The following is a 13166-nucleotide window of genomic DNA, read 5'->3' on the forward strand; positions in this document are numbered from 1 at the left end:
AGACTGTGTCCATTAGGCACTCTTCTCTCCTGCCAGAGAGGTCGCATGGTGATGTGCGTTTGCCTCCGCGTCCTGGATTTTGTGCAGCTTTTCCTCCAGCATCGATCGTACAGTCTGTATAGAGGTGCTGTTCCCATAACCATCATACACTGCGCTGGTCCCCAGCAGCGTCACTTCTCTTAGCCCTTCAATTCTGTGCAGTGATAGCTCCGAGGAAATGTCAGAGATGCCGAGAGCAGACCTACAGTCCTGAAGAGAGGTATTAAATGTTGTACACAGCCATTGTCACCAGATTATTGCTCCACATCTGGGAGCACCATGATGTAGGGGGAGAGACCCTAATTCCAGCAATGTCACTTACTGGAGTTTTGTCAGTTTTAATTTCTGCAGATTTACCAGTTCTGAATGCTGAGCTCTGTATCACACCACCCACATCACTGATTGGCAGCTGTGTACACTGTGCATAGGCAGAAAGCGGTCACTGTGGGCAGGGTTATACAGAGCTCATGAATATGAAGAACTACAAAGCAGCAGGTTTACTCATTCTCTGCTGAGCAGGTACTCTCCTCACCGGGGTCCAACACTGATTCCTTACTGCGGTTTTGGAGTTAGGTGCCTTGGCTACGGTGGTGACATGCTGACAGAGCACATCATTGTGGCCAGTCACGGGCCTCTGATCTTAGCCACAGTGATAATGCATGCTGTCACCGCTGCAGCCAAACCACCAAGACCATTGCGGCAGCTTAGAACTAGTGCTAGACTTAAGAGGGAGAGGACCTGCTCAAGTTATTTTAGAGAATTTGAGGTCCACTTTCCTGAATGTGGAATATGGACGGTATATAAAACAAGCTCATATAGGCATGATGGTCAGGAACCAGCCTGCTTTGGGCCATGTAATGGATTGTACTAGACTTGTCTGTCTGTGTCAAATCCAGCAACATAAGGTTGCAGAGTGTTATGATAAAACCAGGGCTGTGGAGTCTGAGTTGGTATAAAATGGACCTACTCCTAAAATATATAATTGAGTACAGTAGTTCAGTGCAGGATGTACTGTAATATTTTTTTATAATTTGTGAAAGTTCTGAAATGTCCTATAAATGTCTCTTCTGTTCCTGATCTAAGAATCTCGGCTTTTAGTGGAGATGAATCTGTGCTGCACTTTGTGTACATGCTCAGTAGTGAGGCAGGGCTGTGGTGTAGTTGAGATGAATCTGTGCTGCACTTTATGTACATGCTCAGTAGTGAGGCAGGGCTGTGGTGTCATAGTTGAGATGAATCTGTGCTGCAGTTTACGTACATGCTCAGTAGTGAGGCAAAGCTGTGGGGTCATAATTGAGATGAATCTGTGCTGCACTGTATGTACATGCTCAGTAGTGAGGCAGGGCTGTGGTGTCATAGTTGAGATTAATCTGTGCTGCACTGTATGTACATGCTCAGTAGTGAGGCAGGGCTGTGGTGTCATAGTAGAGATGAATCTGTGCTGCACTGTATGTACATGCTCAGTAGTGAGGCGGGGCTGTGGGGTCATAATTGAGATGAATCTGTGCTGCACTTTATGTTCATGCTCAGTAGTGAGGCAGTGCTGTGGTGTAGTTGAGATGAATCTGTGCTGCACTTTATGTACATGCTCAGTAGTGAGGCAAATGAGCGAGTCGGGGAAAGTAAGGAGTCGGAGGTTTGGCTTACCGACTCCACAGCCCTGGATAAGACCGTAATCTATTTGCTTCTTGTTTACCTGTTTATTTGCCAGCACCATCAGGGGCAGTTGTGGTGCTCCTTCCAGAAGTCGATGCAGCTCATGTCTCGCTAGCTGCAGGCGTATGTCATCTGTGGAGTCCACAACAAAGACCAGAAAATGTGTTTTCTTCAGATACTGGTTCCAGTATGTCCGAAGATTTTGGCTGCCTCCGACTACAATAAAAAAAGACTGCTTTATTATATAAAAAGTCACTTACTGCTTTCAAAATTAGTAATCAACCCAAGGCCTGGGCTACATGTAAATTAATTGTAGCATGTCTAATTAATCTTAACTATTGTACTTTGCCTGCAGTCCAGCAAAATCCATTGGGTTGCATGCATCCCTGTGGAGTGCAGGTGTCAACTGGTAATAATCATTAGTAAGGGTACCATCACACAGTGGCATTTTGATCGCTACGACGGCACGATTTGTGACGTTCCAGCGATATATCCGTGACGTTCCAGCGATCTCGCTGTGTCTGACACGCTCCTGCGATCAGGGACCCCGCTGAGAATCGTACGTCGTAGCAGATCGTTTGAAACTTTCTTTCGTCGTCTAGTGTCCCGCTGTGGCGGCATGGTGTAACAAAGGTGCACGATATTGTATACGATGTGCGCATAGTAACCAACGGCTTCTACATCGCACATACGTCATGAAATTATCACTCCAGCGTCGTACATTGCAAAGTGTGACAGCAGTCTACGACGCTGGAGCGATATTGTTACAATGCTGGAGCGTCACGGATCGTGCCGTCGTAGCGATCAAAATGCCACTGTGTGACGGTACCCTTACACAAGAAGTCCTTAATCCACTGGGCAGCCAAAGTAAAGGGGGTTTACAACACCCAGCTTGCAGCATTAAATGGCCGCTGATCACTAATATTTACCGATCAACGGTCGATTGATAGCATGTTTTTAAACAAGCAATGTTTAACCCCCTTCATGGCCGGAGGTATATTCGTTTTTTTTGCTCCCCTTCTTCCCAGAGCCATAACTTTTATTTTTCCGTCAATATGGCTATGTGAGGGCTTTTTTTTTTTTGGCGTGACGAGTTGTACTTTGGAACGGCACCATTGGTTTTAACATACGATGTACTGGAAAACGGGGAAAATGGTGAAATTGCAAAAAAAAGTGCAATTCTAGTTTGCTTTTTTAACCATCTTCACTAAATGTTAAAACTGATATGACATTGATTCTCCAGGTCATTATGAGTTCATAGACACCAAACATGTCTAGGTATTTTTTTGAGTGGTGGAAAAAAAAAAAAAAAAAAAGCGCCATATTCCGAGACCTGTAGTGTCTCCGTTTTTCGGGATCTGGGGCTGGTTGAGGGCTTATTTTTTGCACGCCGATCTGAGGTTTTTATGGATACCATTTTGGCGTAGATAAAATCTTTTGATCACCCGTTATTGCAATGTAGCGGCGACCAAAAAAGTATTTCTGGCATTTAATTTTTTTCTCGTTACGCTGATCGGGTTATTTCTTTTTTTATATTGATCGGGCGATTGTGAACTGTATGTATATTTTGATTTTTTTTTTTTTTTTTTGAATAGGGCGAAAGGGGGGTGATTTGAACTTTATATATTTTGAAACTTTTTATTTACTTTTTGCATGCTTCAATAGTCTCCATGGGAGACTAGAAGCTGCAGTTGTCGGATTGGCTGTTACATAAAGGCGATGATCACATTGCCTATGTCTAGTAGAAATGCTCACTTGCTATGAGCGCCGACCATTGCTCATACCAATCCAGCAGTGACAACCATAGAGTTATGCTGGAGACCTCTGGTTGTCATGCCAACCCATCGGTGACCTGCGATCACGTGGCTGGGTCATTGATGGACGGGATTTCCGGCGCACTTCACGGAATCGCGTGTTAAATGCCGCTGTCAGAGATTGACAGACATTTAACAGGTTAACAGCTGCAGGTGGATTGTGATTCCACCCATGGCTGTTAGAGGCACAAGTCAGCTGTTAAATTTTTTTTTCCCCATTTTCCGTTACACAAGATGGTAAAACCAATGGGATCACTCAAAAGTACAAATTGTCTCGCAAAAAATAAGCCATGACATGGCCATACTGACGGAAAAATAAAAAAAGTCATGGCTCTGGGAAGCAGGGGAGCGAAACACGAAAACGCAAAACCAAAAAAAAGCTCCGGTCATGAAGGGGTTAAAGACAATGCAGGTTTAGTATCTGCATACTTGTACTGACCTGGAGAATTATATTGCCAGGTCAGTTTTACAGAGACTTGGCAATATAATCACTAGTGTACATGTATAGTGAACATGGTAAATAAAAAAAGAACGATCGGGAAATTGCACTTTTTTTGTAGCAATTTCAACATACCGTACTTAGAATTGTTTCCTGCTTTCCAGTGCATCAAATGATAAAATGGTGTCATTCCGAACTACAACTTGTCCAGCAAAAACAAGCCCTCATACGGCTATAAACGCAGTGTGTTCCAAAACATGAGTTAATCACAATCTCCATACTAGTTTTTATTTCCAGCACTGGGAACATTGCACACTGTTTCCTCATTCAGAACATGAAGAGAAATGTAGATAATTTTAAATACTTTACAAAAAACAAATGAACATTGGACGGTTTTAAAAAATAGCAGTGTCTGCATTTGTCTTTACAAACTCACAATATGTACTGTTTTTTTTATGACTATTTAGCATTCCTGTGAATCACTAACCTAATATTTAGTTGTTACCCACAGTTGTTTTTTTTTTTGAACTGCTTCACATCTACGTTGCATGGCGTCAACCAACTTCTGTCACCTGTTATTCCAGCCCAGGATGCTTGGATTACATCCCACAATGTTTTGGCATTTGCTGGCTTTGCCTCAGAAACGGCATTTTTAGTGTCACCCCACAAGTGTTCTATCGGATTAAAGGGAACCTGTCACCTGAATTTGGCGGGACTGGTTTTGGGTCATATGGGCGGAGTTTTCGGGTGTTTGATTCACCCTTTCCTTACCCGCTGGCTGCAATATTGGATTGAAGTTCATTATCTGTCCTCCATGGTACACACCTGCATAAGGCAAGATTGCCGTGCGCAGGCGTGTACTATGGAGGACAGAGAATGAACTTCAATCCAATATTGCAGCCAGCATGCAGCCAGCGGGTAAGGAAAGGGTGAATCAAACACCCGAAAACTCCGCCCATATGACCCAAAACCAGTCCCGCCAAATTCAGGTGACAGAGTCCCTTTAAGGTCCGGGGATTGGGTTGGCCACTCCACAACCTCAGTTTTGTTGGAAAAGAACCAAGATTTTGCCGTTTAGGGTCGTTGTCTTGTTGGAACACCCAATTCAAGGGTATATCCTCTTCAGCGTAAGAAACCCTGCACGAAGCGTTGCAAAGAGAAACGCGCGTCGGGTGTGGTGGGTCCCCAGGTTCTGTCCTCAGGTAATTATACCGCCTCCGTCCTTGGCTTATCTAATAGGCTCCCTTAGGGTATGTTTTCACGTTCAGGAAACGCTGCGTTTGACGCGTTGAGCCGCAGCGTCCAGATGTTACAGCATAGTGGAGGGGATTTCATGAAATCCCGTCTCCACTATGCATTAAAAGATGCATGCGGCAGACCCGCGAAAACGCACGTGTGGCGCATCTTTTAAGAACGCAGCATGTCCTTACAATGCTGAAACAACGCAAGGACAATGCAGGTGACCTGCCAGTGACCTCAGGGACAGGTTTGGTCAGGATTTTACCTGACCAAATCCTGATGCAATCCTGAACGTGAACACATACCCTTACTGTGCCACATTACTGAGCACCTATACATACCTTATGTTACTATTGCAACTTAGCTGTTGTATGATAGGGATTCATGTACTGTGGTCTTTCCTACCAAGTACGGCCTTTTCTGTTTCCTTTATGGGATGGCTACCATAATGAGATGTGTATGCATGTGTGTATATATATATATATATATATATATATATATATATATATATATTGTACTAATATGTTTATGTACAAGAGACTGAGGACTTTTTCTGGATGTACCCACCTATTTTTTCTGTACCGTTGATATTGTCTTACATTCTTGTTCTTTTATGAAGTTGTGGAAAATAAAAATTAACTGTTTTGATACCTGACCTGTATGTTTGTTTGGAGTTCTACTGTATTGCTTTATGGTCAATTATATGTGGGAAAATGTTGATGTGTTTTTTGTAAGGTAACGTGACTTATTCCCGTATTTTAATGTTTGCAAACTGAGCCATGATTCCTGGTATTCGGTAAATCAGTCTGGCACCATAGTAAGAGAAATATGCACCACCATTCTTCACTGTCTGCAGAGTGTACTGTGGCTTGAATGCAGAGTTTGGTGGGTCGTCTGACAAACTGTCTTTGGCCCTTGGGCCCTAAAAGTACAATTTTTACTTTCATCTGTCCACAAAAATATTTCTCCATTTCTCTTTAGGTCAGTTGATGTGTTCTGTGGCATATTGTGTCAGCTTCAGTACATGTTTGTTTGTTCTTTTTAACAGTTGGACTTTGTGTGGACTTCTTGCTAAGGCTACTTTCACACTAGTGTTTTTTTTCAATACGACGCAATGTGTCGTTTAGTGGAAAAAAACGCATCCTGCAAAGTTGTCTGCAGGATGCGTTTTTGCCCCATAGACTAATGGCAACGCATTGACACACGTCGCAACCGTCGTGCGACGGTTGCGCCGTGTTGTGGCGGACCACTGGGAGCAAAAAACGTTACATGTAACGTTTATTGCTTCCGACAGTCCGCCATTTCCGACCGCGCATGCGCGGCCGGAACTCCTCCCCCATCTCCCCGCACCTCACAATGGGGCAGCGGATGCACTGGAAAAATGCATCCGCTGCCCCCGTTGTGCGGCGCATTTCACTGCTAGCGTCGTTACCTCGGCCCGACGCACTGCGATGGGCCGAGTACGACGCTAGTGTGAAAGTAGCCTAGTCTCTTCTAACTGACGCATTACTGACAGGTAACTTGAGACTGTCTTTGATCATCCTGGAGCTGATCACTAGCTGAGCTTTTGCCATTCTGGCTGGTGTTCCATCAATTTGAATGGTCGTCTTCTGTTCCCTTCCACGTCTCTCCGGTTTGTCTTTTCATTTTAAAGCATTGGATATCATTTTAGCTGAACAGCCTATCATTGTCTGCACTTCTTTATAAGTTTTACCCTCTCAAATCAACTTTTTAATCAAAGTACGCTGTTCTTCTGACCAATGTCTCGACCGACTCCTATTTCTCAGGCTTCCAAGGAGAAATCAATGTACAACATGTCCTGGCTTCATCCTTAAATAAGGGCCACCTGATTCACCTGTTTCTTCACAGAATGACTGACCTCGCTAATTGAGCTCCACACTTATTTTGAACACATCCCCTTTAAATTAATTATTCTATTACACAGACTCAAAAACCTGCAGATGATGAATGCTGAGTGTTGGTTTTCTTAGAATCGACTGCACCAACTGGTAAGTTGTGTGACAGGTCGTAATATAATCTACGCCCAAAACAATGATTAATCTGGTTAGTCATATTGGACTGCTATTATTTTGAACACTACTGTAAATGGGGAAAAAAATTAAGTTATGGGGCTCTTGAAAGAAAAGGAGGAAAAAAAAACAAAACAGAAAATGGCCATTGTGTGAAAGGGTTAAAGAGGACTTTCCACAAAGTCAAAACTATTTTTACTATTCTCGCTGCACTTCAAATAAGATTTTGGTTTTATAAATCTGCCTGGAGAGATCACCTTTTTCTATTTAGTTATAATTTTTACAGACTGAATGAATAGGTCCTCTTTCAAATGGTAATGGTTTTGCATTTTTTATATGTCCATTTAAAAAAAATAAAAAAAAAATAAATAAATATATATAATTTTTTTTTTTTTTTTTTGGGGGGGGGGGGGGGGGGGAGGTGCATTAGACTGTTTATAAGGGGTTATCTGAAACCAGCTGAATTTAATAAGATTTAATGTACGGAAAAAATAAAACACCTAAGCACTTTTCTAGTAAAATCCTTACTCTTCCCATTTTTTATTTATTTTGTCTTCCAATGACCTTCCATTTAAGTCTCCCAGCATGCACTGGGGCTTTTCAAATGACATGTCATCAGGGGGCCAGCTTTGCGGTCAAGACCGTAGCCCCAATCCTGAAATGGATCATCATCTGGAACTCGCTCAGCATACTGTCACTGATCGCCGCTGCGTTACTTCACTGCGTTCTCTTGCTGGCTTCTCACTTGTCTATAGAAATGGCAAGGGTGGCCATAGTCTGTATGATATTAAAGTAACACATTGGATAGCACTGATGGCGTACAACTGTATTTACACCAGGCACATGCTCAGTATCGCAGAAAATAGCCCAGTGCCTGATAGGGCCATCCTTGTTGACAGGGCCATGGAGTCGGTAAGCCAACATCCGACTCCTCAATTTATATGACAGCGACTCCACCAAAATGGGCTTCTCCTCCACAGCCCTGCTTTTTGATGATGATCCGTTTCAGAGTGGGGGTAGAGACCACAGGCCACTGAAACGTAATAATTAGGAAAAAAAAAACTTTGGAAAACCCCTTAAAGTTTAGCAGCAGTTTTTCACAATTTCAGTTTTTCTCCAACTACAATCTATGGCTCTACACTACTGTATGGGCACAAGGAAGAGGCGCCTCTTGGGATGGTTTCCTGTGGCTGCATGGCCCTCACTGATGAGGCTGAATTGTGCGTTACTTGTGATGTCTTTAGGCTACGTGCACGTTGCAGATTTGCCTGCGGATTTGTCCGCACTGAATCTGCATCTCTTGGCAGAAAACGCATGTGCATTTTTGATGCGTTTTTTTAATGCAGATTTGTATGCGTTTTTGAAAGCCTAATAAAGATCTATTATTGAACAAAAAAAATTTGTGATGTCATTTCTTGTCCAACCTCCTCTTTTACATTTGTCCAACCCACACTCCATTACACACACTGATAGATAGATATAAATATACATAGAAGGAATGATAGATAGAAGGAATGAGATGGATAGATAGATCTATACATAGAACGATAGATATTATCTATAGATCCATCTATCCCTTTCCTTCTATCTATAGATTTATCTATCATCTATAGCTCTCATTATTAATAATAATAATCTTTTTATATAGCGCTAACATATTCCGCAGCGTTTTACAGTTTTTGCACATATCATCGCTGTCCATGTTGGGACTCACAATATAAATTCCCTATCAGTATGTCTCATTCCTTCTATCTAGTTAGAAACACGTGTGCACAACCGTATGAGGTGCACGGGTAGGTTCCCAAACCGTAATCAGCAAATAATACAAAACCCGGCACTCAACTTTGTGGTGTGAAGAAATGAAAGATTTATTATCCCAAATCAGAAAACGTTTCGGTCCCACAGTTGGACCTTCATCAGTAACGTTTACTGGGACAATGTATAGATTCAAGTGGCTATATGGCCTGCCCGGAGGTTGCTACCAATATAGTATTGGATATCCAGAGAGAAAAGTTACAGCCTATATAGGTGCTGTCATCGCGGCATCCACCGCTGAATACGATTACTGATGAAGGTCCAGCTGTGGGACCGAAACGTTTTCTGATTGGGGATAATAAATCTTTCATTTCTTCACACCACAAAGTTGAGTGCCGGGTTTTGTATTATTTGCTCATTCCTTCTATCTATCATCTAATTCCTATCTATATATCTATATCTCATTCCTTCTCTATCATCTCTCATTCCTTCTATCTATAGATAGAAGGAATGAGAGATATCGATGATAGATATTATCTATCGTTCTATGTATAGATCTATCGTTCTATGTATAGATCTATCTATCATCGATATCTCTCAATCATCTATATCTAATTCCTTCTGTCATCTATCTCTCATTCCTTCTATCTATCTCATTCCTTCTATAGAGAGAAGGAATGAGAGATAGATATCTATTCATAGATATATCTATCTACATCTATCCATAGATAAATAGCAAGGATGATTTTTATTAGTGAATAATATGTTTCATTTAAAAAGAAAAATGGGAAAAAAAATTTTGTTGTGGGGTCCCGTGCAATTTTCGGCGCCAGAGGGGGAAAGCCGGGGGCCTTATATTTGAAGCCTGGGAAGGGGGTAATACCCATGTCCCCTTCCCAGGCTATGAATATCTGCCGGCAGCTGTATATTTAGCCCTTACTGGTTATTAAAATAGGGGGACCCCCCCACAAAAAAAGACGTGGAGTCCCCTATATTTTATAGCTAGAAAGGCTACGCAGACAGCTGCGGGCTGATAGTCATGGCCTAGAGAGGGGCCATGGATATTTGCGCCCCCCCCCCCAGCTACAAATACCAACCCCCAGCCGCCCCAGAAATGGCACATCTCTAAGATGCGCCAATTCTGGCACTTAGCCCCTCTCTTCCCACTCCCTTGTAGAGGTGGGATATGGGGTAGTAAGTGGTTAATGTCACCTTTGTATTGTAAGGTGACATTAAGCCTGGTTAGTAATGGAGAGGCTTCAATAAGACGCCTATCCATTATTAATCCTATAGTAGTGAAAGTTTAAAAAGAAAAGCCAGAACTAAGTATTTTAATATTCTTAATTTCACCATACTTACAAACATGCCTAATTCCTGCAACGCCCTCGATCGCCTGCAAAGAAATTAAAATAAATCAACCGTATACTCCCTGTCCGCCGTAATCCAATTAATAACGTGTCCCACAATGATCTCCCCAAGAGAACAGTGACATCGGGTGATGTCGCCGCTCTATAGGGCCTCCAGTGACACACTGACAGGAGACAATGGCTCCTTCAGTGCATCACTGAAGGTTACCTGAGTTCATTGCTCTCACTTTATGGCAATGCTGCGTGGGAATTTTCCCACATAGCATTGCCGCAAGGGAGTATGAACTATACTCACAGCGCAGGGATATAGTGCGGAAGGATATCTTCCGTCATTGTATCGCCGGAGCCCCTGGAGAGCGGTCGCATCAGCTGATATGGCAGCTCTCCACGGGATAGAATCGTGGGACACTCGTATTAATTGGATTACTGCCAACACAGGGAGTATATTGTTGGTTTATTATTTTAATATTTTTTACAGGTGATCGAGGGCTTCAGGATCAAGGTGTGTTGGTGAGTATGTTGTTTGTGTTGTAGTATGTACTTTTTGTTTTTACATTCAACAAATTAGCCTTGATGATATGACTACTATTGTCCCATCATTGGCTAATGTGTCAATCACAGTCACTATAGCAGGCATAGCGCGATGAGACTTGTCGGTCGATGCCTGCACAGACGCGCGCGCACACACAGACACCCCCACCCCCCCGCAGACGCCCGGACTGCGCTGCAGACCCATGGCCAGCCCACAGACCCCGCCCGCATACATACATACATACACACTCCTCCCGATCTGCAGCGTTTCACCCGCAGCTAAACCGCAGATTTTTTTTACATCTGCGGTTTTTGCAGCGGATTTGCCTGACTCAATACAAGTCTATGGGTGCAGAAACGCTGCAGTTCTGCCAAAAGAATTGACATGCTGCGGAAAAAACAACGCTGTGAATCCGCGTAGTGCATGTGCACAGCGGATTTGGTTTTCCATAGGTTTACATGGTACTGTAAAACGCATGGAAAACTGCTGCAGATCCGTGGGCAAATCCGTGTGCACATGTACAGATAAGGCTATGTCCCCTAAATTGTAAAGTGCAGCGGAATATGCTGTTGCTATGGAAATAAGAATTATTATATTCATGTTTCACCAAGGCAGCACATTAAAAATCCGTCTTTAAAAACAAGCATATTTGTAGGTCACAGTCTTCTGGGAGAGAGGACTTATTTTTCTGTTGACAGAGGGCTAATTTTTTTTTTGCAGGGTAAGGTGTCACGTTTGTACATGTGACTAGTCATTTTTTACCATCTTTTCAGAGACATGACAGCAATTCGACCACTTTTTAATGGTGTTTACTATGTGCGATATATAAATTTGATATGTTTATTAGCGGCATCTTTGATTTTTTGGCATGAAAATACCATTACTCATTTTTTGTTTGTCTTTTACATGTCGCCATACTGTAAGGGCCGTAACTTTTATTTTTCCGTTTACAGAGCTGTGTGTTTTTAACACTTGGTGTTGTGTACATCATGCAGGAACAGGATGAGCATTGCACATATTCCGCCTGTGCTCCCCCTCTCCTATGTCACTCGGGTGGGGGAAGGGGCATTGACCAGGCTGTGCCTCAGCTACAGCAGCTTTTACATGAGACCAGAATTGGAGTCCTGACAGCCTGAGCCATCTGGGGTTAAAGTTGCAGACACACATGAAGCTCCTTACATTAACCCATAATATATCTGGTTGGGTCTGATTCTGGTCTCGTCTTAAAGCATGGAGGCCCCAGGTCATCAATGACATCCTTTAAAGAGGCTGTCCACTAACGCTAGGATAGGTCATCAATGTCTGATCGGCCGGGGCCCAGAAACGCTCCGTTACAGACCTGCTTGGTCTACTGATAGTGGCCATAGCCTGGTACTGCACATCTGCCCCCTACTGATTTCAATAGGTGGTGGATGTGCAGTACCCATCTGCGGCCATTATCAGCAGACCGAGCATTTCCGGCTAATGCCGACACCCAGACTAGCTGATTAGCGGGAGTGCCAGGTGTCCCACACCCACCGATCAGACACTCATGACCTATCCCAAGGGTCGGTCATCAGTGTTAAAGTAGTGGACAACCTCTTTGACCCTTCTATTTTTCTCTTATGGTAATCATTGTCGTTTTTTGCATCAAATTCTTTAAATTGGCACACACAATTCATTATTTTCGTACAGCTATTTTCTGTCAACTCTTTAGAGTAAAAAGCACGTTTTTCAAGATGTCGTAAAAATAATTCTGGTGTACATAGACACGAGGACATTTGACAAGTTTTGCAACTTTTAGAAAAGTTGCAAATGATGAAATCGCCTAAAAACAGTAAAAACCCTGCTGGCAGTGGCTAAAAAAAAAACAAAACCAACACGAAAGGGAAAACCTAAAATAGACATACAATGGCACATATTATAAAGTATAAGGCAAACAATAAAAACTAGACATTAAAAAGGCGCAAATTCAATAATGAATCGAGAATTCTCTCGTTTTAAAAATAAACCGCGGCACGCTACTGTAGTGATCCAGGATTATATCTGGCCATTAGTAGTGAGGACGTAGCTCATTCATTCTAGGGTTATAAAGCACTGGGCACAAAATCCAACAAAAGTAGCAATAAAAATTTACCAAGCCCACCAAGGTTATCCAAAACTGAAGCCAACAGGACTGGCCCCACTGGGCAGCGGGCCTACGATCGCCATGGACTCCTTCAGTGTCCAGCAACAGCCGGTAAGAAAGCGTGGCTGGTAAATCTTATCTTTATTTCTTCTGCGGGACTAGTGATATAAAGCACATTAATGATGGCG

At 42.8% G+C, this 13166-nt stretch overlaps 1 protein-coding gene across 1 annotated transcript in view; it reads right to left on the bottom strand.

Moving 5' to 3' along the window:
- The window catches only part of ARL10 (ARF like GTPase 10), a 24333-nt gene continuing 11167 nt past the window's right edge, over positions 1-13166 (bottom strand). Inside the window, exons 3-4 of the mRNA XM_069763979.1 lie at positions 1736-1911; positions 1-249 (exon numbers count right to left, since the gene is read on the bottom strand). Of these exons, the coding sequence (XP_069620080.1) occupies positions 13-249; positions 1736-1911 (413 nt within the window). The 3' untranslated portion in view covers positions 1-12. The remainder of the gene's footprint in view (positions 250-1735; positions 1912-13166) is intronic.

Source organism: Ranitomeya imitator, chromosome 4 (genome assembly GCF_032444005.1).
Source record: "Ranitomeya imitator isolate aRanImi1 chromosome 4, aRanImi1.pri, whole genome shotgun sequence".
NCBI lineage: Eukaryota > Metazoa > Chordata > Amphibia > Anura > Dendrobatidae > Ranitomeya > Ranitomeya imitator.